The 27,357-nt window shown below is 47.5% G+C and overlaps 2 protein-coding genes across 3 annotated transcripts in view; both read right to left on the reverse strand.

Moving 5' to 3' along the window:
• Positions 1 to 1,660: 1,660 nt before the first annotated feature.
• Positions 1,661 to 26,560, reverse strand: LOC129394204 (nuclear pore complex-interacting protein family member B8-like). Its single transcript, XM_055099784.2, has 9 exons — positions 23,283 to 26,560; positions 21,915 to 22,003; positions 21,605 to 21,691; positions 12,196 to 12,378; positions 8,476 to 8,575; positions 8,168 to 8,312; positions 4,004 to 4,064; positions 3,859 to 3,894; positions 1,661 to 2,508 (listed from the first exon to the last, which is right to left on the reverse strand). Exons 2-9 carry the CDS (start codon positions 21,969 to 21,971, stop codon positions 1,726 to 1,728), a joined length of 1,452 nt encoding a protein of 483 aa, XP_054955759.2. The 5' UTR covers positions 21,972 to 22,003; positions 23,283 to 26,560; the 3' UTR covers positions 1,661 to 1,725.
• Positions 20,632 to 27,357, reverse strand: part of LOC129394188 (eukaryotic translation initiation factor 3 subunit C) — a 42,990-nt gene continuing 36,264 nt past the window's right edge. Inside the window, exons 22-23 of one of the 2 annotated variants that reach the window (XR_010110222.1) lie at positions 22,004 to 22,101; positions 20,632 to 21,762 (exon numbers count right to left, since the gene is read on the reverse strand). The gene's annotated coding sequence lies outside the window, so the exon portion shown is untranslated. The remainder of the gene's footprint in view (positions 21,763 to 22,003; positions 22,102 to 27,357) is intronic. The other variant, XR_010110221.1, reaches the window with a different exon arrangement.

Genomic DNA, 27,357 nt, shown 5'->3' on the forward strand with positions numbered 1-27,357 from the left:
GCCAGGCATACAGTAGCTCCCACCTGTAATCCCAGCATTTGGGGAGGCTGAGGTAGGAGGACTGCTTGAGCCTGGGAGTTCGAGACCAGCCTAGGCAACATAGTGAGACCCCCATATCCACAAAAAATTTAAAAAAGGAGTTTGTGTTCCTGTAGTAGCATACTTGGGAGGTTGAGGTGGCAGCATCACTTGAGCCCAGGAGTTCAAGGCTAAAGTGAGCTGATTGAGCCATTGCACTCCAGCCTGAGCAACAGAGAGATACGCTGTCTCAAAGGAAATACAAATTAAAAAACCAGCCGGGCATGCTGGCGTGTGCCTGTAGTCTCAGCTACTTGGGACACTGAAGTAGGAGGATCGCTTGAGCCCAGGAGTTCAAGGCTGCCGTGAGCTATGACTGTGCCTCTGCAGTCCAGCCTGGGCGACAGAGAAAGACCCTGTCTCTTAAAAAAAAAACAAAAAAAACTTAGATAAGAGGATGCTGTGCCTCCCTGGGGGTCTTCAGTCACCCATGGTCCTGGCAAGAGAGGAGGGCCAGGAGAGAGCTTCACCCACCTGCTGTCCTGCCCATGTGACATCCGCAGGTGCTGCCATGGCCACGACTGTTGTTACACTCGAGCTGAGGAGGCCGGCTGCAGCCCCAAGACAGAGCGCTACTCCTGGCAGTGCGTCGATCAGAGCGTCCTGTGCGGTGAGTCCCCAGCACCACTATGCCACCCACCCCGAGTATCCCCTGGGCATCCTGGCATAGCCAGATGACTTCCGTGCCCCTGTTGCAATAACCACTGCTTCCAACTCTCTATAGAACACCCCTTGGGTATATCTAATGTAAGTGATATTTATTTTATTTATTTTTTGAGTCAGAGTCTCGCTCTGTCACCCAGGCTAGAGTGTGCTGATGTGATCTTGGCTCACTACAACCTCTGCCTCCTGGGTTCAAGCGATTCTCATGCCTCAGCCTCCCAAGTGGCTGGGACTACAGGCATGCACCATCACGCCCAGCTAATTTTTGTATGTTTTTCAGTAGAGGTGGGGTTTCACCAAGTTGCCCGGGCTGGTCTCAAACTCCCCACCTCAAGTGCTCTGCCCGCCTTGGCCTCCCAAAGTGCTGGGATTACAGGCATGAGTCGTGGTGTCTGGCCCTAATGTGAGTGATCTTTAACAATGAGGACTTGAAAAAGAAAACCCTGAAGAAACCTAATTCTTTGATGTCTGGATGACAAGGAAGAAGATAGAAATGGCATCAGATAATAAACAGTGTAAATGTTTATCAGAAAGAGGCTGGTGGTCGGGACAAGTAGGAGGATCGCTTGAGTCCAGGAGTGCATCTCTACAAAAAAGTTAAAGGATTTTTTAACATTGGCCAGGTGTGGTGGCACGCATCTGTGATCCCAGCTACTTGGGAGGCTGAGGCAGGAGGATTGCTTGAAGCCCAGGAGGTTGAGGCTGCAGTGAGTTGTGATCGAGCCACTGTACTCCTGCCTGGGTGACAGAGCAAAACCCAGTCTCAAAAAAAAAAAAAATAATAATAATAATAATATTTTACATAACCAACCACTTCTAAAGATTAAAAAAAAAAACCCCACAATTAATTAAAAACCTCAGGTCCCTCAGGCAATCATACCAGATACTGAAACAAAGCAATAACATAAGGACTGCAGTATTTATTTTATTTTTATATTATTTATTTATTCTTTGTTAGTTTGTTTTTGGAGTGTGGGTTTTGTTTTATTTTTTGATTTTTTTCTTTTTTTCGACCCACGGATTTATTCTTATTGCCCAGGCTTGAGTGCAATGGCGTGTTCTCAGCTTACTCAACCTCCGCCTCTTGGGTTTGGGTAATTGTGTCTCGGCCTCCCTCTGCCTCTTGGGCTTGGGCGATTGTTCCACCTCATCCGCCCTCTGCCTCTTGGGTTTTGGTGATTGTTCCACCTCATCCACCCTCCACCTCTTGGGTTTCGGTGGTTTTTCCGCCTCAGCCTCCTGAGTAGCTAAGGGAGGAGTCTTCAGATTATCATCCACTGAGGGTGGAAGAGGAGAGGGTGGAAGAGGAGCAAGGAGACACTCCTTCAGATTATCATCCACTGAGGGTGGAAGAGGAGAGGGTGGAAGAGGAGCAAGGAGACACTCCTTCAGATTATCATCCACTGAGGGTGGAAGAGGAGATGGTGGAAGAGGAGCAAGGAGACACTCCTTCAGATTATCATCCACTGAGGGTGGAAGAGGAGAGGGTGGAAGAGGGATAAGGAGACACTCGTTCAGATTATCATCCACTGAGGGTGGAAGAGGAGCAAGAGGACACTCCTTGATATTATCATCCACTGAGGGTGGCAGGGGACGAAGGAGACATTCGGGAGGTGTCTTGAGGCTCAGGGAGTTATCCGTTATAGAACGTTGTTGAGTTGGAGGAGGTGGCTGGCGGCCCATCCTGTTTTTTAAAGTTTCAGCTGTGAGGTAGGGCCAGTAGGGCAATCCTGAAGAATGACGATGCTCCGCTGCCGCCATTCTGACCTGTAGGGCCGAAGGAGGGAATGTTTTCACACATATTCATTTGATGGACAAAATTACTGCCACCAACACGGTCTGCACCTTCTGTTGCTGGTGATAGATTTTTGCACCTTTCCATCCTCCAGGTTTCAAAATAGCAGTATCACTGTCATAATATCACCCTTCCACTGAGTACTGCTGACAGCTGGGGGGTAAAGAAAAGTCATTGGGACACACTGTTGTCTCCACATGCCACTGTGTCTGTCTGCAAATGTAGGCAGGCTGGGGTCCTGCCCCAGGGAAGACAGAGTCATAACAGAGTAATAAAGAAGCATGTTTGAGACACAGGAGTGTCTATGTCTATCCTCATTCCTCCCTCACAGCCATCACCAGAGCACGTTTCTTGCACCAGGTCAACAGACAGTAAGAGAGGCATGAAAAGCCCATTGTCCACACATGTTGCAGCTTCTTTTTGGAGAATGTTTTCCAGGCCTTTTATGTTCTGTCTCTGATTCTCAGAACTCTGCAAGGTCAGTGTGACCACCCTGCTCCAAATCTAAGAAAACAGAGGTTTCCAGAGGAAGGAGAAATTGTGCCCAGGGTCACACAGCTTGCAAGAGGCAGAGTGGAAGTTGATTCCAGCTCTGCCTGCAGGACCCTCTCATTTCCCCTCTGTTTCCCTTCTTGACAAAGGATCTTCTTCACTCTGGAGGTGCCACCCATGAGAACAAAGAGCTCTGGAGAGATGTGGATTCCTGAAGAGCTGCAGGGGAACTGGGAGAGGGTTTTCTGACAGAACAATCTTACCTCAAGAAGTCAGTTAGGCATGGCTGTAATATTTCTTTTCACTCCCAGGTAATACCAAATTGTAAGTGCACTAGGACATAAAGAATACTTTTGTCCATGGAAAAATGAGGTGGGAATTCTAAACAATGCAAGTTTTAAAACTGTGTTTCACTTCAAGTGTACAAGTCCCATCACGTGTAATCATAGGACTCGGCAGCTTTTGAAGGTACAGAGGCCACACAAGAACCAGCTTAGCTGAGCATCATTTAAGGCCTTCATTTGGAATTGTCCCTGTGGGTAATAAGTTACATTCACTCTTCACTAATTTACAGTCAGGGCCCATTTGCTATTACAAATATGGAACCTCTGACACTTTGAATATTAGATCAGGGGCCCCACTGGGTGGGGATGAAGGTGTTTTTGCACAACACGGTTACCAACAGGGATGGGACTGTGATGCTTGTAGGCAGCCTTTCTCTCTGCCATCTCCCTCTGCAGGGCTTGAGCACAGAGCTGTAGGGAGAAAAATGTATCCATGTCCTGACCTGGCAGACTATGTTCAAAAGCAAGGAAAACAAACAAACTTACCCGGTTGCAAAGAGGCTTTCTTGCAGAAGGGGGGATCTGAAAAAGCCAACACATGAGAAATTGAATGTTGAGAGAGTCTAAGAGCCGTGGCATCATCTGCATCAGCACTGAACTATCCTGCAACTGCGGGGAGGAAGCTCCTTACTTTGCATTTGTGGTAGTCCTCTGCCCGCCGCCGCAACTCTTGCACACGTTGAAACATTTTCCTATGGATTACAATCACTTTCATCAGATAAAGCACCACTTTCAGGATGATTTTAAATAATCTGCCATGTTTCTGTTATCCTCACAACTGTACCCTTCCACAATCTATCTCTACCTAGAAAACGTATTTCAGATGGCTATAAGAGTACAGTCTGAGCCGGTCGCGGTGGCTGATGCCTGTAGTCCCAGCACTCTGGGAGGGCGAGGCAGATGGATCACGAGGTCAGGAGATTGAGACCATCCTGGCTAATATGGTGAAACCCCGTCTCTACTAAAAATACAAAAGATTAGCGGGGCGTGGTGGCAGGCACCTGTAATCCCAGCTACTTGGGAGGCTGAGGCAGGGGAATCACTTGAACCTGGGAGGCGGAGGTTGCAGTGAGCCAAGATCACGTCATTGCACTCCAGCCTGGGTGACACAGCGAGACTCCATCTCAGAAAAACAAAAACAAAAACAAAAAAACTGTACGGTCTGATCCAAACTGTTGCTATATTGATTCCTCCTCTTGCTTACTGCCTGCTGACTTCTGAGATGATAGTTTCCTTCCCCATTCTCAGTATATCCCTAATTCATCCTTCATTGAGCATCTTTTATCATAAAGCTGTATTCTCTTTGTATTAATATCCTTACCGTGTTTCACAGGGCAGAAACAGCTGGGCTTATAAACAGGCATAGTCCTTTTGAAGGATGTGGTTGATCCTACAACAACACACTTTCCTAAGGATGACAACAACTCACCCCACCCCTAGAATGGCTGGTATGAACCGAGTTTCCACACAGTCTAGCTGGCAATGGGGTCAGGAGACGTTTTGCTGCTTCACATCTTTTGGTCACTGGTAAATATTAAGGTACTTTGTTTTCTGTTTTGTGAACTCTCTCTCTCTCTCTCTCTCTCTCTCTCTCGATATGTCTTCTGACCATTTGTTTCTATTTCTGCATTTACTGGGTCTAAACACTGTACAAAGGTTAAAAACAACACTCCAATGGGCGTTTCCCAAGAGGGTGGGGTTCAGTTTCTGAACTCACTTGTAGGTGTGTATTTCTTTCATATCCAATTTCCCATTTTCCTCTGCCTCTGATACCTGCCTCTCCTTTTCTGCATGCTCACATTCTTTCATGCTTACTTTCCTCAGATTAGAAGGGAGAGAAATGCACACACATGATCCACCAGCCCGTGTGGGATTCCCTCTGCCCTTCTGGCATCTGAAGGCTGTGATTCAAAGATCCCCCCTGCAACCTTCCCACAAATGAACCAACTGATTCTCACAACCAAAGGGAGAATGGACACCTCCCATTGAGGGACAAAAAAAAGTCACACTCTGGCCTGCTGGCAAGTCACCTGTCATTTCCAGCTCATCTTCATACTTCCATAGTTAGTCCTATTCTTTAGTAAATATAAAGACTATTAAAAGCTTCTATGAGGTGCACTATGTGTGTCTCTGGGGTCAGTCTTGTGCTTGACACAGCGAAAGCTCATTTTAGTTCAGTGTGAAAAACCAGACCTCACCAATTCATCACAACTAACTCCATCGGAAGCAGAGGATTGCTCCTCATCTGACTCCTCCTGTGTGAGACCTGATTCTCAGTCAGAGGCTGATGCCGGAACTGAGACCATCAGCCATAGAGAGATCGTTCCAGAATATGGTGTCATTAACCCCGCAGTTCACTACTGCACTTTGCCATGATTCAGGACTGGAACTCTTGTCATCGACTTTAAAGATCCTGGTTGAGAGAAAAGGCAATCTGAATGCTGGGCGCATCTATTGAATTAGAAATGATCGGAATGGCTCCTAAGTCGGGTGTTATGTCCTGAAAATAGGTGACAATGGCAAACCATCCACCCTGGTGTTGACTGACTTTAACAAGGTTCAGTTCACAGAGATTGAGGGCAGAAAAAGGAAATGGCCTAAAAAGGGTAAGTTTGCTGTGTTGCCCTCACACCACTTGATTCATGGTCCTGATCCTAAGGATCTCACCTGATACTTGGTTTTATAGGAAGGATGTGTAAAATTCCCAGAACGCTAGGAAACAGGGACAAAAACACTTCAAAGAGAAAGTTCATGAACTTGTTTCTGACCACAGGGCATCCTTCAGCACACACTGTCTGGAGTGGCCTCCAACAAGGAGTGTGTGGTGAGGTGCTGAGAATGCAATGGGAGCAGGGTCCTGTCCCCACGCTAAAGAAGCTCACAGTTTAATGCAAATGAGAAGCCAGTGAGGACATCACTACTCCTGCTGTGCACTTGGGAACTAGAAACACAAAACCTGACTCTGGAGGGAAGCTAAGGAAGCATTCTACTCTTGAGTTGTCATAAGTGCATCTGAAGCTTCTGATCTCCGATGAGAACAATGGGGGACACCAAACAGAATATAAAACTCATGATTGAATACATCAAATTGCTAACATGGCAGTAAACAGACATGAGGTGAAGATGGAGAAGAAGGAAACCCAGGACGAAAGTCAGCCTCGCATTTGGAACCCATTTCCCTGAGTTTCATTGCTGAATTCCAGAAGGAACTACTGAGATGCAAAGAAGCACAGCAGCTTTTGCACACATGCATGGGATTAGATGGAAAACAAGTGGATTGAGGGTCTGCCAATGAAAGCGACCCATACTGAAGTCCACTGGCTCTGGTTGAGACCCAGAAGAGTCATGCATCAGAATAAAGGTGGACAGAAAATACCCTGGCCTTTGTAGGGACTGAGCCTGCACTGACGACCTCAATTGCAGCCTGTATGGAGGACCCCTGACCATCCCCCAGAAGTAGACTCCCATCTCTTCTGCAGCAAGATAACATGCTACTAGGCCTCAATTCATTGCTAAATATTTTTTAACAAGTATCTCACATTTAACAGAAAAAGATCAGTCATATGGCAGCAAAATACAATGTAATATGACCAAAACATGAAAGACTGTGAAAATGAATCTGGAGGTGACCCAAGGATTGAATTCAACAATCCAGGCTGGGTGCGGTGGCTCACACTGGGAGGCTGAGGTAGGCAGATCACCTGAGGTCAGGAGTTCAAGACTAGCCTGGCCAACATGGTGAACCCCTGTCTCTACTAAAAATACAAAAATCTGGCCGGGCACGGTGGCTCACGCCTGTAATCCCAGCACATTGGGAGGCCGAGGTGTGCGGATCATGATGTCAGGAGTTCTAGACCAGCTTGGCCAATATGGTGAAACCCCGCCTCTACTAAAAATACAAAAATTATCCGGGCATGGTGGCATATGCCTGTAGTCCCAGCTACTCAAGAGGCTGAGGGATAAGAATCGCTTGAACCTGGGAGGTGGAGGTTGCAGTGAGCCAAGATCATGCCACTGCACTCTAGCCTGGGTGACAGAGTGAGACTCTGTCTCAAAAAAAAAAAAAAAAAAAAAAAAAAAATTGGCCAAATGTGCTGGCACACACCTGTAATCCAAGCTACTCGGGAAGCTGAGGCAGAATTGCTTCAAACTGGGAGCAGAGGTTGCAGTGAGCCAAGATTGCACCATAGCACTCCAGCCTGGGCGACAGAGCGAGACTCTATCTCAAAATTTAAAAAAAAAAAAAAAAAAGGCTGGCTGTGGTGGCTCACGCCTCTAATCCCAGCACTTTGGGAGGCTGAGGCAGGTGGATTACCTGAGGTCAGAAGTTCGAGACCAGCCTGGACAACATGGTGAAACCCCATCTCTAGTAAAAATACAAAAATTAGCTGGGCGTGGTGGTGGGCACCTGTAATCCCAGCTACTTGGGAGGCTGAGGCAGGAGAATTGCTTGAACCCAAAAGGCAGTGAGCTGAGATTGTGCCATTGCACTACAGCCTGGGCAACAACAGCAAAGCTCCATCTCAGGAAAAAAAAAAAAAAAAAAAAAGACAGAGAAAGGAAAACCAATGCCAGTACTAGCAACTCCTCTTCCCCCGAAAAAATGACAAACAAGAATGTAGGAAGGGAAAGGAATTATACAGCTTAAACTAATGAAGCAGAAAGGACAAACTCAATTTTGAACCCACTGAATTTGCCACAAATATTGTAGAAAATATTCTCAAGGACTTTACAGTTGTCTACTTTGATTGGCACATGGTTCATACAACAGTATTTGTGTCAAGGCACATCTTACTGTTTTCTGGCGGTCTTCCTCTTTCCATTGATTTTGTCATGATGGTTGATTTTCGTTGTCACCTTCCTCTTATGGATTTTCGCTCTAAATTTTCTTTCCACATGTCTCCATGGAGTAATGACGTCTTTCAGGCCAATTTTATTTCCTGGAAAGGAAGAAACTCTTTTCTTTGTGTGCATACAAATGGACCTCAGCCCTTGGTGAGAGTGAGGAGAAGAGAAGGTGAGAAACCTGAGGAAAAGAAGCTGTTCTTTCCCTTTCCAGGGCAAACTCATTTCCACACTATGGGGACTCCAAGAGAGCCATACCTTCCTGTCTACGTCGTTTGGACCTCCAGGCTCTCTGCTGTACATCCGTGGATCCATCATGTCCATTTCGAGACCAGAAGATAGTCTTCAGGAAATACACCTAGGAAATAATAATATAAGAATGACGGCTGGGCACGGTGGCTCATGCGTATAATCCCAGTACTTTGGGAGGCCAAGGCAGGTGGATCACGGGGTCAGGAGTTCAAGACCAGCCTGGCCAAGATGGTGAAACCCCGTCTCTACTAAAAATACAAAAATTAGCTGGGCATGGCAGCGGGCGCCTGTAATCCGAGCTACTCGGGAGGCTGAGGCAGAGAACCGTTTGAAGCTGGGAGGCGGAGGTTGCAGTGAGCCGAGATCACACCACTGCACTCCAGCCTGAGCGACAGAATGAGACTCTGTCACACACACACACACACACACACACACACAAGAATGACATGAGGCTGGCACGGTGGCTCACTCCTGTAATCCCAGCACTTTGGGAGGCCGAGGCAGGCGGATCACCTGAGGTCGGGAGTTTGAGACCAGCCTCACCAACATGGAGAAATGCTGTCTCTGCTAAAAATACAAAATTAGCCAGGCATGGTGGTGCATGCCTGTAATCCCAGCTAGTCAGGAGGCTGAGGCAGGAGAATCACGTGAACCCAGCAGGAAAAGGTTGTGGTGAGCTGAGATTGTGCCATTGCACTCCAACCTGGGCAACAAAATTGAAACTCTGTCTCAAAAAAAAAAAAAAAAAACAGGCCAGGTGCGGTAGCTCACGCCTGTAATCCCAGCACTTTGGGAGGCCGAGGCGGGTGAATCACAAGGTCAAGAGATGGAGACCATCCTGGGCAACATGGTGAAACTCCATCTCTACTAAAAATACAAAAATTAGCTGAGCATGGTGATGCACGCCTGTAGTCCCAGCTACTCGGGAGGCTGAGGCAGGAGAACTGCTTGAACCCAGGAGGCAGAGGTTGCAGTGAGCCAAGATCCCACCACTGCACTCCAGCCTGGTGACAGAGTGAGACTCCGTCTCAAAAAAAAAAAAAAAAAAAAATGACATGAATATACTTCACACAACTGAACTGTACACTTCAACATGGTTAGATGGTTACTATCATCTTATAAGTATTTTACCACAGGTTAACATGTTTCACAACTTGAAAAGGAAGTAATTACCTTCAGCTCTCTGAGTTCTAGAATTTGTAACATTTCACCTCCTGCTCCTTCCTGATCTGCACTGGAGCATCTTCCTTCTGTCCCTGCTCTACTCAGAGTTCACTTTCCCTTCCCTCACATCAGCTTCATTGAGGCTGGTTTGAACTTAACGCAAAACATTCTCACTAATGACTGAATTCCCACCAAGATTTCCATATTATCACAGTATGCTTTTAATCTTCTAAGATATTAAATATTTGTTCTCATCATAGCGAAAATGCAATGCAAATCCCATCTCAGATGTGGGTCAGATACCTATGAATCTCCTGAGGTAGTCATTGAAATGACTTTTTTCTTGAGATGGAGTGTCACTCTCAACCATGCTGAAGTGCAGTGGCGCTACCTTGGCTCACGGCAACCTCCACCTCCCAGATTCAAGCGATTCTTGTGCCTTGGCCTCCCAAGTAGCTGGGATTACAGGTGCCTGCTACCATGCCTGCCTACTTTTTGTCTTTTCAGTAGAGATGGGGTTTCACCATGTTGGCCCATCTGGTCTTGAACTCCTGACCTCAAGTGATCCATCTGCCTCAGCCTCCCAAAGTGCTGGGATTACAGGCATGAGCCACCACACCTGGCCTGAAATAGTATCTTTCAAATTCTTTGTAGAATTTGTTTTTTCCTGATTTCTGCACATAGGATAAAAAAAAAAAGTCATGTACTAGGATTTTGAGAGAAGCAATGGGTAATCTAAAAAGATGAAAAGAGCAACCACGTCAATCCCACAACTACTGCTAGATTTCATAGGAAAGGTAGCTGGCCCAGTTTGGAGCTAGGAGAAATGTCAAACACATGAAGAAATGACAAGCAAAGAAATGCCATCACGCATGAATGCTTCATGGCACCCATGATGTCCCTGCTTAGGAGGTAATGGTATAGATGACTAGATGACAAGGACAAAGATGAGAGGTGCAAAGTTGTCCAAGTCCAACAGCTCAACTGAACTTTCCTAAATGGAATTGTTAAAAAGTGGTAAATTTAACAACTTCCCCTGGCTCACGTGGTGGCTCACGCTTGTAATCCCAGCACTTTGGGAGGCTGAGGCGGGTGGATCATTTGAGGTCGGGTTTTGAGACTAGCCTGGCCAACATGGTAAAACCCCGACTCTACTAAAAATACAAAAATTAGCTGGGCATGGTGGTGGGCACCTGTAATCCCAGCTACTTGAGAGGCTGAGGCAGGGGAATCGCTTGAAGCCAGGAGGTGGAGGTTGCAGTGAGCCGAGATCACACCATTATACTCCAGCCTGGGCAACAGAGGGAGACTCGTCTCGGGGGTGAGAAAAGAAAAAAAAAAAAAAAAAAAAAAAGCTTCCTCCAATTTATACCGAAAATTCTCTGTTCAGGACTAAGTGGCATAGAGAATGTTAAATGTGCCTAGATATCTTCATAACTCATATATTTTCTGTTTTCTACATATCTTGAAAGGCAGTGCCAAATGACGTGTAATTATCTAGGTGGTGAAACTGAAACATACTTCCTCTTCCCTTGAATATAAAAAAGCATTGTGGTATTAGTACTTTTATCTTGGATCATTGTTCAGAAGGAGGTTCAGCCCCCAGACAACCACATTTTTACTGTCATGAATGGCAAGACAAAATGTAGAGCTCAACTTACCCAAAGGAAAAAAGGCTCAAAAGACAAATTATGGCACAACTTAGCAGCCAAATTCTTACCAAGTACAGACTTTTGACATACTGATCTCTCTCCGGTTGCAAGTGGGAACGTGCACTTTGAATGATGTCATTCAAAATTACCCTGCCCAGACACACTTTTCATCGATTCTCTTGGAGGGCAGTTCTAAGAGATTCTCTGGGGCTTTCTCTGCATCATGAGACGCAGTGCAGTTCTGCCCTTCACCTTCCGGCAGTTTGTCACCTCGTCCCTATGACCTCAGAGGAACTTTGTCTCAGGCCAATTGTTTGTTCCTTGGCCTCTTTCATTTCCCCTAAAAATCATTTGCTGCCCCTCTAAATGGCCTACATCTCCATCTATCTCCCTCTCCCCTCAGAAGAGGGTGCTCTTTAAGCATCAACCATCCGGCCCTTCTAGCAGTCTCATTTTTCAGCTGGTTCCCATGTTTATGCCTGTTCTAGGTTTTTCTTTTCCTGTTAAGCTGTCTGTTGTCAGCTCATTTCTGCAGTGAATCTTCAGAGAGGAGATTGGAAGCTTTCCTTCCACCCATACGATAGAACTATAAAGCAGAAGAGTTTAGAAAGAATTTCCTATTTAAGTGATGAAACCTCATACTCCATTTGTGATAAATAGCACAAAGGTTAAAAAAACTTATTTTTGACCAAAAGCTCTGTTGACATTCTATTAAACAAACACCGACCTATTTAATTTTCATAATGTAAATGGCAGACATTTTCATAATTCTTATGCTAATAAATCATTTCCCTGATTGTTTGGGTAAAACCACATATTCATAATGAAGTCCAGAAATGTGAATTGTTTTATATAATTTATTCTTATTTGTGATTACAAGTATACCTCTACAGAAAGTTAGTATACTCACACAAAGGTAATTTGTGCAGAAGAGAATGGTAAATGTGTAAGGTCTCAGAAACCCAATAACGATAATTATCAAATTATCCAATTTTTGTGGAGATGGGGTTTTGCCATGTTGGCCAGGGTGGTCTCGAACTCCTCCACAAAAGTCAGTCTCACGATGACGATAGACAGCCAGAGTGTTGATAACCTGGAATAATAATAATTGAAATAATGAAAAGGTCAATGACACCGACAATATTTCACTCAGAAAGAATCATCCTTAGAAACCGTCAACCTCCTCCAAAAGGTAACCACATCCCTCAGATATCACCGTGGGATTCCACTGCTACAAAAAAGAACAGAAGTTACAAGTCTCATGTTTTTCAGATGGCTGGTAGTGTTTTTAGGCATCGCAAATGTGGGGTGCTGTCTTTCTTGGTATAAAGCAGGGATATCCAATCTTTTGACTTCCCTGCCTATATTAAAAGAAGCAAAGTTGTCTTGAGCCACACATAACATACACTAACACTAACAATAGCTGATGATCTAAAAAAAAAATTCTTTTTTTTTTTTTTTTGGAGACAGAGTTCCGCTCCACTCAGTCGCCCAGGCTGGAGTGCAGTGGTGCAATCTCGGCTCACTGCAACCTCCAGCTCCTGGGCTCAAGCCATTCTCCTCCCTCAGCCTCCCGAGTAGCTGAGATTACAGGTCTCTGCCACCATGCCCGACTAATTTTTGTATTTTTAGTAGAGATGAGGTTTCACCATGTTGGCCAGTCTGGCCTTGAACTCCTGACAGGCGATCTGCCTGCCTCGGCCTCCCAAAGTGCTGGGATTACAGGTGTGAGCCACCGTGCCCAGCCATTTGTTTTTGTTTTTGTTTTGGTGTTTTGTTTTTGAGATGGGGTCTCACTCTGTCACCCAGGCTGGAGTGCAGTGGCGTGCTCTTGGCTCACTGCAACCTCTGCCTCTCAGGTTCAAGTGATTCTCCTGCCTCAGCCTCCTGAGTAGCTGGGAGTACAGGTGCCTGACAATGCACTCAGCAAATTTTTGTATTTTTTGTGGAGATGGGGTTTTGCCATGTTGGCCAGGGTGGTCTCGAACTCCTGACCTCAGGTAATCTGCCTGCCTCAGCCTCCCAAAGTGCTGGGATTACAGGCATGAGCCACTGTACCTGGCCAAAATCTCCTAATGTTTTAAGAAAGTTTACAAATTTGTGTTGAACTGCATTCAAAACTGTCCTGGGCCACATGCAGCCCGTCACTCATGGCTAAGACAAGCTAAGTATAAAGTAATTATCTTTTCTTTTTGTTTGGAGACAAAGTCTTGCTCTGTCACCCAGGCTAGATTGCAGTGGCATGATCTCAGCTCACTGCAACCTCCGCCTCCCGGGTTCAAGCGATTCTCCTGCCTCAGCTACTGAGTAACTGGGATTACAGGCGCCTGCCACCGCACTCGGCTAATTTTTGTATTTTTAGTACAAACAGGGTTTCACCATCTTGGCCAGGCTGGTCTCCAACTCCTGACCTCATGATCCACCTGCCTCGGCCTCCCAAAGTGCTGGGAATACAGGTGTGAGCCACTGCACCTGGCCAGTAGTTATCTTTTCTTTAAAGTTATTTACTTGTTTTTTAAATTGATGTATAACATTGGATGCATTTGTTATATATCACATGGTAAAAGAATCCCTCTAAATAATACTTCTCTCTTGGATTATATGAATCTTTGTCATTTAAAGCTCAGCATAAGTAAAAAAAAAAAAAATACAATGAAGAGATTACTTCATTCACAAATAAGTATCAAATTTTAGTGCTTAAAAATTAACAAGGTGGGCCGGGCGTGGTGGCTCACGCCTGCAATCCCAGCACTTTGGGAAGCCGAGGTGGGTGGACCACGAGATCAGGAGATTGAGACCATCCTAGCTAACACGGTGAAACCCATCTCTACTAAAATTACAAAAAATTAGCAGGGCATGGTGGCACGCGCCTATAGTTCCAGCTACTTGGGAGGCTGAGGCAGAAGAATCACTTGAACCTGGGAGGCAGAGGTTGCAGTGAGCCGAGATCACACCACTGCACTTCAGCCTGGGTGACAGAGCGAGACTGTCTCAAAAAAAAATTACCAAGGCGGAGATCATGAAAATGGCATGAATAGTGTGGGATTTCTCTAAGATTGTTGATATTAATTCCATTAGACTCTTATGTGAGTGAAGATGAAGACTTCCCCTGAGTAAGTTCAGACAGCTTGTGATAACATTTCTACATCGATTCCTCAGGATTTAACTATATATTCTTGAAAACATCTCAATTTTAAATGTTTCTTTCAAGATGGTGAATTAAACAGAGATAGCCCTTCATCAGGTTGAACTGCGCATATGCTGAGTCTGAAATGGAAATGATGGAGTTAGAGAACCATACAACAATGGTAATGATTTCAGAAACATGGTGTTGAGCAGAACAAAGCAGACACAAAAGAGTACCTATGGCATGGCATGCATCTGTAGACGCGAAATTCCAGAATAAGCAAGCTAACCTATGATAAGAAAGAGACTGGCTGGGAAGAGTGAGAGTTCACTTTCTGGGGTGACATAATAGTGTAGATCTTGGCTGGGCACCGTGGTTCATGCCTGTAATCCCAACGCTTTGGGAGGCTGAGGCGGGCGGATCACCTGAGGTCGGGAGTTCAAAACCAGCCTGACCAACATGGAGAAACCCTATCTCTACTAAAAATACAAAATTAGCTGGGAGTGGTGGCACATGTCTGTAATCCCAGCCACTCGGGAGGCTGAGGCAGGAGAATCGCTCAAACCTGGGAAGCAGAGGTTGCGGTGAGCTGATATTGCCCCATTGCACTCCAGCCTGGGCAACAAGGGAGGAACTGTCTCAAAAAAATAAATGAATAAATAAAATAATGTAGATCTTGAAAGGGGGTTGGTTTATGCTGGTGTATGTACTTTCCAAAGTTAGTAAACTTACACTTAAGGTTATATATTTTGACCAGTCGCGGTGGCTCACGCCTGTAATCCCAGCACTGGGAGGCCGAGGCAGGCAGATCACGAGGTCAAGAGATGGAGACCATCCTGGCGAACATGGTGAAACCCCGTCTCTACTAAAAATACAAAAATTAGCCAGGCGTGGTGGTCTACTAAAAATACAAAAATTAGCCAGGCGTTGTAATCTGAGCTACTCAGGAGGCTGAGGCAGGACAATTGCTTGAACCCCGGAAGCGGAGGTTGCAGTGAGCCGTGATCTTGCCACTGCACTCCAGCCTGGGCGACAGAGTGAGACTCTGTCTAAAAAAAAAAAAAAAAAAAGTCATCAAACCAGATGACACAAATCAAATGACATTTCACTTTGTTTTGGTCCATCTTGTTTGTTAGAGACAAGAGTGCAGCGGGGCCATCTCGGCTCACTGCAACGTCCAGCTCCTGGGCCCAAGCGATCCTCCCACCTCAGCCTCTCCAGTAACTGGGATAACAGGTACGCACCACCAGGCCCAACTAATCTTTTTTGGAATTTTTTGTAGAGATGGGGTTTCGCTATGATGCCCTGGCTACTCTTCAACTCCTGGACTCGAGTGATCTGCCCACACCTCGGCCCCCTAAAGTGCTGGGATTACAGGCCTGAGCTGTGTAACTTCATGCCGCGTGACACAGCCCAGTAAAAAGGAAGAAACCCCGCGGGTCCAGCGTCTACTCACAGGGGTGGGATGATGGCTGATAAATCCCAGCAGGAGCCAAAAGAGGAGCCAAAAGCGCAGCCGCATGTCCTGGTCCTTTCAGGGCGCCCTGAGGCGGCCAGGACAGAGGTGGAGGTGGCTTAGGGCAGGGGGGAGGGAAGGGGATGGGGACCGGGGCCGGATCTGTGTTGGGGAGGGGGAGGGGAGGGGGAGGGGAAGGGGGGAATTAAGGGAAGGGAAAGGAGGAGAAGGGGGCTGTTGGGCACCTGGAGGAGGTGGAGGAGGAGGACGAGGAGAAGAAAGGGGTCTGGGAAAGGATCCGGTTCAAATTAAGTTCTCAAGCGCTGGTGGAAGGTTTAGCTACAGGTCACGGAGAAGATCAGGGAAGCAACAGGACACGCGGGGCAAGGGAGCGTGAGGCTTAGGAGCAATTAGAGGGAGACAAAAAGGTTCTGCTATCCACCAAACCTTCTTCGGTCTGGGCCCTCCCTTGGCAACCCTGGGGCTTTATACTCCCTCTCCACCAATCCCTGATGACCCCGGTGGTGCCTCACAATGGACAACGCCAAGTAGCGCCCGCATCATTCCAATGACCCCTCCCCCATCTCAGTCTCCCACACTCCTCGCAAGGACAGGTCCTCTCTGGAACCTTCACAAACCTGATTTCTGGTCCTCCCCAACCAGCTCCCTGTCCCTGCTTCTGGGCGCTCCTTCCTTCCTGAGCTCCCAGGGTTCCTCAAGGTCACTTTTGGCGACAAAACATAAAAAACAAATGATGGCAGGATGGCAGGAAGAACCTCATACCCAAGCAGGGTGCCAGGTTTTACAGCCTCCGCTCAGCCATTCATATCCTAAGCAACAAAACATCAGCAGGATGCGGAAGGTCCCGATAGTAAACCATCTCCATCACATCCATGTAGCCATCCGTCCATCAACCTGTATCTCAGGAACAAATGTAGATACATTCATTTTAAGCATGCATGGTACATTTACAAAAATTAACCTGACTTATTTTGTTCCAGCAAATCTCAATATATTTGAGAGCAATCAAATCACACAGCATGTTTCTGATCCTGTAACTGTGCTAGAAGTTAATGATTAAAAGCTAATTCAAAATTATTATTTGCTTGGAAATTCAAAGTGCCCTTATAAGACATAAACATAAGAAAGAATCCAAAATGAAACAAGATTGCCTTTCAACTCAATGATAAGATCATAACATGGCAATAAAATGTCTCCCTCTGGCCTGGGAATTCCTCTTTGTGCCACAAGGTTGTGTGATCGCAAATCACCCCTAACCCACCTAGACATTTTAACATCCGAAACCGAGTGATGATGTCCGTATCTATATCATCTTACTGCCTGTGTGTGTGGACTTTAAATTCTGAACCCAAATGAGGGGGAGAAAACCAAGTTGACTTTCATGATTGACCTCTCAGGGATGTCCAAGGAATCTGTGCATTTCAAGAAACAAAGTTCATCAGCTTCTCTCCTAAGGTATTTGCCCACAATACCCAGAGGGCTTGGCAGCATCATGTGTGATGGGTGGGGAGCTCCAAGCAGGTGGGCAGGACCCAGGGGCCTGGTGACCAGGACAGACCCCCACTGTCCATCGCCTTTCCTGGCCCTGTCCTCTGCTAAACTTCCCACAGGCCTTCTGCCCGATCACACAGAGTATGCCCAAACTCTCTCAGGCCTCTGGCAGCTGAAAACCACTGCTTTAAATCCCTTTACCATTTACTATGACATAAGGTTATTGTAAACAGGAAATATTCTATTGATGCTACAAATGGAAAGCCAATGCCTTTACCATAAATAGAAAAACAACCCTAAGAAGCAAGCAAAACAAAAACAAAACAGGGGCTGGGTGTGGTGGCTCACGCCTGTAATCCCAGCACTTTGGGAGGCAGGCGGATCACAAGGTTAGGAGTTCGAGATCATCCTGGCCAACATGGTGAAACCCCGTCTCTACTAAAAATACAAAAATTAGCCAGGCATGGTGGCACACGCCTGTAATCCCAGCTACTCAGGAGGCTGAGGCAGGACAATCCCTTGGACCCGGGAGGCGGAGGTTGCAGTGAGCCGAGATCGTACCATTGCACTCCAGCCTGGGTGACAGAATGGAATGAGATTCTGTCTCAAAAAAAAAAAAAAAAAAAAAAAAGCCCTTGATTTCGGTTGTGTTGGTTGTAAAAGGAGAGACCAAGTAAGTGGGGGTTGAAGTCAGATTAGAGCAACAGTGAATGGCAGAGTGTAGTATAATGTCCATGAAGGGCTGCTAGAGTCACTGTGATCATAGCCCAAGCAGAGAAAGGGAGAGGAAGATGTGAGCAGAGTTTGGGGTCTCGAACAATGGAGGTTATTGGTGCAGCCCAGGAAAGGCTCCCCAAAGCCAGGATCAACCTCCCTTGCAGGCGGTCCCTCATGGAGGCATGGCCAGGCACCTTAGATTTGAGACCAGCTATGTTGCTGCTGACCAGCTGTGTGACCCTGGGCTGGTTTCCTTCCATACAATGGGAGTGCCAATGGCTGCAAGCATGCAAAGACCGTCTGAGGATAGGAGGAAGCAATCTGTTGAGCACCCGTGTACCTGAGTGTCATCACCTCCCAAGGGCATCCTTCGTTCCAGAGCTGGCACCTTGGAAGGCCCTTGGTCACTGAAGGCAGTGATGATGGTAACAGCAGTAAATCATCATTTACGGCTGATGAGGGAAGGCCAGGGGTAGGGCTCCTACGTCCTGGATAACAATGAGGGTCTGGGCACTCCTGGGGACAGCTGAGTGGTAGGCCTCCTGGGTCCCCAGGGGGCAGGTCCATCTTCAGTGGCATTGGGCCTAGGCTGGGATGCTGAGTTATCCACTGGAGCATCAGCAGTACAGGCAGGCACAGACGCAGTGGATCCATCAGAGGTGGCAGGTGTAGGATCATCTGGTGAGCAAGTAGAGTCACCAAGCCTGGCTGACCACTACCCCCACTACCCCCACTATCCCCACAGACGATGCCCTGTCCCTTGCCTCATGCTCCGGCAGGGTACAGGTTCACACCTGGGGCCTCATGGAGCATCTCTCTAAGACCTCTGTGTCCTGGTCATTGAATGGGCACTTGAGTCACCCAGGGCCATTGGAACAAAGAGGAAGAATCAGGCCCCATGATGTTTTGGGAGAGTGTTTAGCACAGGAAAATGCACAGAATACATGCACGACACTGGGGCACTGTCAGTGTGGGAGCAATAGTTTACAACCTCCAGCCCTAATCTGAGCACTCTCACCTGTGCAATCTGAAAGGAACAGGAGACTTGCAGGAAAAAGAGTGCCTGGATTTAACTTAAAGGAACTAAAATGTTGGAATTTTTACTCTTGATATCCTTCCAAATCAACTCTCTCAATGTTCCCATCCTCAAAACTATCATATGGGGTAACTGAGGCAGTCAGAGATTTACTGACTCAATGTCACTCAGTTGATTCTGAGTTCACTGCTGATTACATCTGACCAAACTGCTTTTTCTGAAGTCTACTCCGTTTCATCATGCTGGTGATGATTTTGTGCAGCTCTGGGACAAACTCCACCTGGCTGATAAAGCAAATCTGCGGTGACTTAGTCCTCCTGTCATTTTCCATCAGTTCCCCACTCTCCTCCTCTGCCCCTCCACAGTCTCCCATGCAGGCTGACACCATATGATGGCCTTAATGGAGCCCACCGAGTATTTCAGGTTCTCTCCTGGGCCACTTGAAAGTGGATGTACCCATGGGATTTGCTTTGACCCAAGAGATGTGAGTGGAAGTGAAGCGTGTCACCTCGAGGCAAAAGAGTTGGGAGCCACTGAGACTGGCCACCCTCTCCTTCATCTCTTAGAGCAGCTGACAGCTCCCATATGGAGGCTGCTCCTTTATTCTCGTGGCAGGATGAGGGCATGTGGGGCACAGGGCACAGGAGAGCCATGGAGGATGTGCAGCATGGGCAGGAAAAGAGCCTTCAGTGGTGTACATTTCCATCGTTTGGGGCTGTTTCTTACCTACAGTGATACCTAGCCCATCCTAGCAGGATGCACCATCTACCCCACACTCTGTGATGCAGACTAGCCTGCCGTCAGAACATGAACTGGTGGTCAGACACATGTAGGTTTCAGTTCCAGCTCTGCCTCTTATTGACTGTAACCTCAGGCTTAACTTTCAGTCTCTGAGCCTCAGTTTCAACTCTGTAAAATGAGGTGGCTATACCATCTCAGGTTGCAGAGAGAATTAAATGAAATATAAGTGCATGTAGAGCATTGAACCCAGGGCCTGGCACACACAGTGAGTACTCAATGTTAGCCATGTAGCTTCATGATGCATACTGATTGTCAATATTCAGACAATCCAGTAAAGTATTACCAAAAATAAAAGTAAACTTATTTGCATATGTATTCTTTCAATCTTTATTTTTAAACAGGGTAAAACTATGCATATTTTTTCATAGCCAGTGTTTTTCTCTTCATAGTATATTGTTAAAATAATTTTATCTTGGACCGGGTGCAGTGGCTCACACCTATAGTCCCAGCACTTTGGGAGGCCACGGTGGGCGGATTACGAGGTCAGGAGTTGACACGAGCCTGGCCAATATGGTGAAACCCCATCTCTACTAAGAATACAAAAATTAGCTGGGCATGATGGTGCACACCTGTAGTCCCAGCTACTCAGAGGCTGAGGCAGAGGAATTGCTTGAACCTGGGAGACGGAGGTTGCAGTGAGCCAAGATTGTGCCACTGCACTCCAGCCTGGGCGACAGAGTGAAACTCTGTCTCTCTCTATATATATGTGTGTGTGTGTGTGTGTGTGTGTGTGTGTGTGTGTGTGTGTGTGTATCTATATAAATTTCAAAAATAAAAGATCATTTTTGAGATTATCATTTTAAAAGACAAGATAATGTTCAACTTAATGACTAATTTAATTATTACTATTGGACTTTTTGTAGACTGCACAGAGCATTCAAAACAAATGAAGGAGAATAAAAAATATGTATTACAAGTTGTAAAATAAATGTGATGTGGTTAATTCTTTTATTCAAAATTATAGAACATATATATGTACTATAGAATGTATTTCTTATTATGAGTCATGTTAAAAAGTAGTTTAGAAGCTGTTGATTTGAATTTCCTTTTCAAATTTTGCAGGATAATTTTTTTTTTTTTTTTTTGACAGAGTCTCACTCTTTCGCACAGTCTGGAGTGCAATGGCGTGATCTCGGCCCACTAAAACCTCCACCTCCTGAATCTAAGCAATTCTCCTGTCTCAGCCTCCTGAGTAGCTGGGACTACAGGCTCACACCATCATGCCCGGCTAATTTTTGTATTTTTAGTAGGGACGAGGTTTTGCCATATTGGTCAGGCTGGTCTTGAAGTCCTGGCCTCAGGTGATCCACCAGCCTCAGCCTCCCAAAATGCTGGGATTACAGGCATGAGTCACCATGCCCAGCCTAAACTTGGCAAGATAATAAATAACCTTTTTAAGTGTCGTTGGGCCCTTGTCTGGTTGTTTTTCTTTAGGTTACCATGCCAGCAATGATTCCTTTTGAGTTTCTGACAGAAGATAGTGGTTTTCATCCAAATAAGTCAACTACTCTACCCCATCCCTAAGCCACTTGTATGGAAAGAAAAAGAGGAAGAAGCCAGTACTGTGACTGCGTAAGCTTCCCCCAGCATCACCCGCTATGAGATGTGTGGCAGCTGAGACCCGGGAACTGCTCAAGGGCACCAGGCCCCATCTGTCTGCACTCACTCACCTTCCTCAGGTACTCGCATGGGCATGTCACTGACTTTACGTGCTGCTGCAGCTCCTTGGTGAGCTGGCCCTGCTCATGGGACAGGAACTGTGGGGTCAGGACAATAGAGAGCTTCACCATTTGCAGAATGAGAACAGGGGCTCATGATGATTGCCAACCTATTAGATAATTTTTTAAAAAAGTGTTGAATGAGTGGAAAAACAAGGTGATGTTTCAGTCTATAGTGGTCAAGGGCTTCAGAAAAGGACAGAACCAAGTTCAAATTCCTGTACTTTGAATTTCTACTTCATGCCATGCAAAATTACTTTACCCCTTTTAACCTCAGTTTTCTTCTGTGTGAAACAGGAACAATAGTTTCATTCGTCATTCACTTGCTCTCAAGGTTTCACGAGATCATACCTATAAAACATCCAAGTCATTTAAATGTATCATCATTTCTGTCATAATTAGTGGGATCCATTTCACTATTATTGGATATACAGTTCTGTGCCTGAAACCTACAAAAAAAGAAAATGTTAAGTCTAAAAAGCATTAGTGATTTCTCATTTTTATATTATTAATTATAACCCTATTTAATCACACAAGGCCTTGTCCGTGGCAGGTGCTCAATAAACACTTGTCGAATCAATGCATGTGGGCTCCGGAGCCACACTGTTTAGATTCTATTCTGCCTCCACCACTTATCAGCTGTGTGATCTGGGTAAGATAATTCACCTCTTTATGTCTGCACTTCCCTCTCCATAAACTATATATAATGAGAATCCTTAGCTCATTCAGTTGTGGTGAGGGGTGAATGATTTGGCACACAATCCCAGCTACTCGGGAGGCTGAGGCATGAGAATCGCTTGAACCTGGGAGGCAGAGGTTGCAGTGAGCCAAAATTGTGCCACTGCACTCCAGCCTGGGCGACAGACTGAGACTGTGTCTCAGAAATAAAAATAAAAATAAACAAAAATCAATGAACTAAAAACCAATTTCTAGTGGTTTCTAATAAGGAAAAAATGGTTCAAAAAACTGCTAAGCGAGATCAAGCAAAACAAAAAAATCTATTAAGATAATGTTTTTATAGCTCGTATTTAAAACATTGTTGATTCATTCTTTATTTTTATTTTTATTTTGAGATGGAGTCTCACTCTGTCACCCAGGCGGGAGTGCAGTGGCAGGATCTCCGCTCAGTTCAAGCGATTCTCCTGCCTCACCCTCCCGAGTAGCTGGGATTACAGGCGCCCGCCACCACGCCCAGCTAGTTTTTGTATTTGTAGCAGAGACCGGGGTTTCACCATGTTGGCCAGGCTGGTCTCCAACTCTCGATTTCAGGTGATCACCCCCTGCCTGGGCCTCCCAAAGTGCTGGGATTACAGGCTTGAGCCGCCGCGCCCGGCCCTTGTTTTGTTTTCTAGATTGAAGAAAGGTTTTTCTCAGAAGTTATCTAGAATTTATACCGATTTGGTAAAGCACACTTTTGTGAACAAAGGTGGGTGGAAGCGTTTGTTTTTCCTCCCTATTTGATCCTTCTAAAGTTTGGAAACTATTCATAAATATTCTTATTTTCATGTACATATGTTCTCTTTATAAGCAGGTTACAATCAGAAAGATTGGTTATATTATCAAGGCTTTGACTGAAACATCCTATTTAAGAATATGCAGAAAATTTCTGGCTTCGAGTTTGTAGCCTTACGTTACAGTCAGGGGGAAACTGTCACTCCCCGCAGGCCTGAGAACCTTAGAGCTTTTCGGGGAGCAACTTGGCAAGGGGGGTCCCAGCAGCTGCTCGCGGGCAGGAACCATGGGGCACAGCCCCGGGCGACCCTCGGGCCGGCGAGAGCTTCCGCTTCCTGGCGTCTTTCTTCCCCGCCCCGCCGGCTGCTGGGGAAGCGGCGGGCGCCCAGTGCCTGGAGGTCGCTCCCTCGCCTCCTCTGGCTGCGGGAAAGGAGAGGCGGCGGCGGCCGGAGCAGGGTGGGCGGCCTGAGCCGAGAGCCCGGCCGGCCCCCGCGAGGAATATGGCGACCTGCGGCGACCAGAGCAGCAGCGGCGTCAGTTGCTGCACCGCCGACTTCTCGGAGCAGCGAAAGCAACTCGCGAGAAGACGCCGCCAAGTGGAACCTGGGCCCTGCGGCCCTGGGAGGGGGCAGCAGCGACACAGCCATGAAGCCCCGGGCGGGGCACTGGGCGCCAACGAGCGCCACGGCAACCTCCAGACGGCGCCACAGCAACCTCTAGGCAGTGCCCACACCAGCCTACAGGTGGCGCCCCTCGCACTGCACCTGCCGCGGCCGCCCCGGGGCATGAACTGCGCTGTCAGCAGGGTCGCGCTGACCCGGGCGGCCCAGGCCCGCAGCAGCCGAGGAGCCCAGGGGCACTGTCCGGGGTGACGAGAAGGAGAAGACGGTGCCCCAGAAAAAGGCAAGAGCTCAGAGCTTGGGTCCCCGTGCCAGGAATGGCCAGGAGCAGAAGATAGAGAGGTGGAGATGGAGATGGAGAAGCAGCAGGTGGGAAGGAGCGGCGCTCCACCAGTGGGGTCAACATGCGTTGGCTGAGCTTAGAGTATGAAGAGGATGAAGCAAGGCAGAAAGAGCGGAAATGAGAAGGTGCAATGACACAATGGAGCACAATGCAGAATCCAGCCCTAGGACTCCAATAAAGGCTGCGTTTAATTCCAACTCACACCCTCCCACCCCTAATCAGAGAGGATCACGGGAGAGAGAGGACCCAAGGAACACTGGAACCTGAAGGACAGGAATCTGAGGCCAAGACTGATTGCTGGAAATTGTGGGAATCAGGAAAGGAGAAACTGAGGCAGAATGGGGGGATGGAGGGTGGTGGTGGGGGGCAGTGAGCTGGGTTAGGAAGGATTAGAAATCAGAACCTTAGGAAGGATCCAGAAAGGAACTGTCCTTAAGAAGGTGCATGCTGCGGCTGGGTACTGTGGCTCACACCTGTAATCCCAGCACCTTGGGAGGCCGAGGCGGGCAGATCACCTGAGGTCAGGAGTTCGAGACCAGCCTGGCCAACATGGCGAAACCCCATCTCTACTAAAAATACAAAAATTAGCCAGGAGTGGTGGTGTGCACCCGTAATCCCAGCTACTTGGGAGGCTGAGGCAGGGAGAATTGCTTGAACCTGGGAGGTGGGAGTTGCAGTGAGCTGAGATCGTGCCACTCCATTGCAGCCTGGGCAACAAGAATGAGATTCTGTTTCAAAAAAAAAAAAAAAAGAAGGTGCATGCTGGGGATGAAGGAATGGGTTCTAAGACTCAGGGAGTGAGAGAAGGGGAGGGACAGGGGTTGGGGGTGCAGTGGGGTGCTAATGCAGCACCCAAACAGAAGAAGACTGGAGGAAAGCAGGGCCCTTCTCCAACTCCAGCTGCTCCTCTGAGTCCCAGGCCACCTGCTCCTGTGTCTGCCGACCTACTGGCCTGTCTCTGAATCCTGCTGGAATGCCATTCCTCCTGATGTCTGCCCTGCCTCAGACCTTTCACTAACACCACCACCCCTACTGCCCAGGGCCCACCACCCCCACTGCCCCCGACCATAGCCTGCCCCTATCCCAGAAGCCCCTGCTTCCAGCCACATGCCCTAGGTGACCTAAAGGGGACCTGGACATGCAGGGGAAGAGGGTGCTCTTCTGGTTCCTCCTGCTTAGGTATCCCAGTCTCGCAATCATGAGGGTAAATGTTGGATACGACACAGATTCTATTTCTCAAGCTGTTTCACACTGTGGTTTACCTAACAGTGTTTTGTGGGGTCATCGATGGGGATTTGGTTCTCCCTGCAGACCAAGGACCTCAGCGCAGATTTCTTGAGCAGCCTAGAGAGGCTCTGGCCTCACCTGGCCACATCAAGTTCTGGGTCCTGCCTGCCCTGCTTGGCCCAAACACAGCAAGGGTGACAGGAGGGAAACGGGAAAATGGTGACTTTATAATATTGGAAAGGAAGGATTTCATGGCCCAGCGGAACACAACAGAGAACCCAGAAATAAATCCATGCATTTACAGCCAGCTCATTTTGCACCGAGGCACCAAAAACATACCATGGGAAACAGATGGTGTCTTCAATAAGTGGTGCTGAGAAAATGAGATATATCTATGTGTGAAGAATAAAACTAGACCCCTGTGCTTCACCACATATAAAAATCAAATCAAAATTAATTAAAAACTTATATGTAAGAAACTACAGGCTGGGCACTGTGGCTCACATCTATAATCCCAGCCCAGGCTGAGGCGGGAGGATTGCCCGAGCTCAGGCGTTCGAGACCAGCCTGGCCAACATGGCGAAACCCCGTCTCTACTAAAAATACAAAAATTAGCCAGGCGTGGTAGCGCACACCTGTAATCCCAGCTACTAGGGAGGGAGGCGGAAGAATTGCTTGAACCCAAGGGGTGGAGGTTGCAGTGAGCTGAGATTGCGCCACTGCACTCCAGCCTGGGTGACAGAGTGAGACTCCATCTCAAAAAAAAAAAAAAAAAAAAACAAAAGAAAAGAAAAGAAACTACGAAAATATTAGTAGAAAACATTGGGGAAATGCTTTATAACACTTGTCTAGGCAAAGATTTCTTGAGTAAGACTTCAAAAACACAGACAACCAAAGCAAAAATTGATAAATAGAATTACATCCAGCTAAAAAGCTTCTGCACATAAAAAAAATTTGTTTAATGAAAATTAAAAATAAACAAAGTAGACCAGGCACGGTAGCTCATGCCTGTAATCCCAGCACTTTGGGAGGCCAAGGCGGGCAGATCACTTGAAGTCAGGAGTTCTAGACCAGCCCGGCCAACATAGTGAAACCCTGTCTCTACTAAAATACAAATAATTAGCTGGGGATGGTGGTGGGTGCCTGTAATCCCCAGCTACTAGGGAGGCTGAGGCAGGAGAACTGCTTGAACCCGGGAAGCGAAGGTTGCAGTGAGCCGAGATTGTGCCACTGCACTCCAACCTGGGCCACAGAGTGAGACTCCGTCTAAAATAAATAAAAAAACAAAGTGAAGAGACAACCCACAGAATGGGAGAAAATTTTTGCAAACTATTCATCCATCAAAGGATTAATACCCAGAACATATAAGAACTCAAAAACAAAAATCCCAAATAATCCCATTAAAAAATGGACAACAGCCACGGCGGGCCGGGCCAGCAGGTCCATGCCTCGCCTGGGGCCCAGGCCCGCTGCCCCGAGCGCGGCGCCCAGCCCGGACCGCATGGACTCGGCCTCGCCCGGTGCCGCCCGCGGCTTGGACCCACAGGACTCTCCGTGCTCGCGCTTCTGGTCCAACTTGTGACCCTCACCAACTGCCCTGCGGGGCCCAGGCTGGCCCGGGGCGGGGTGTCATCCAGACCAAAGCGCTGTCATTGCGCTGCCCCGGCCGCCAGCCCCTCAAGAAGCTATAGACGAGACGTAGGTAGCCGTAGTCGGACTGACTACACTGGCTGGGGAGCAGTCCCCTCCGAGCCCCCGGCCGTCCCCCCTCATCGCCCTGCGCCCACCCCCATCGCCCCTGCCCCCGGCGGCGGCCTCGCGTGTGAGGGGGCTCCCTCCACCTCGGTGCCTCAGTTTCCCCAGCTGTAAGATAGGGACAGGGCGACCCAGTGGCGGAGAGGAGCCGGCTGTGGAGCCCTGCCCGCCCCCTGCCCTCTAGGTAGCCCGCCGTCTGATGAGGATTGTTATTCTAAGTGCAATACTTGGCCCTCCGGCTTCCCGCTGCTCCCACCGCGCTCACGCAATAACCTGCCCAGCCGCCGTCCACACGCGTCCCGCGGTGA

The sequence above is a fragment of the Pan paniscus genome, chromosome 18 (genome assembly GCF_029289425.2).
Source record: "Pan paniscus chromosome 18, NHGRI_mPanPan1-v2.0_pri, whole genome shotgun sequence".
Taxonomy (NCBI): Eukaryota; Metazoa; Chordata; class Mammalia; order Primates; family Hominidae; genus Pan; species Pan paniscus.

Coding starts and splice junctions, on each gene's coding strand:
- LOC129394204 (XM_055099784.2), bottom strand. CDS start 21,971: ATGACGAATGAAACTATTGTTCCTGTTTCACACAGAAGAAAACTGAGG. Junction 3,895..4,003: donor AGGACTACCACAAATGCAAA/GTAAGGAGCTTC, acceptor TGGCTTTTTCAG/ATCCCCCCTTCTGCAAGAAA. Junction 2,509..3,858: donor GAAAGCCTCTTTGCAACCGG/GTAAGTTTGTTT, acceptor TCGGCCCTACAG/GTCAGAATGGCGGCAGCGGA.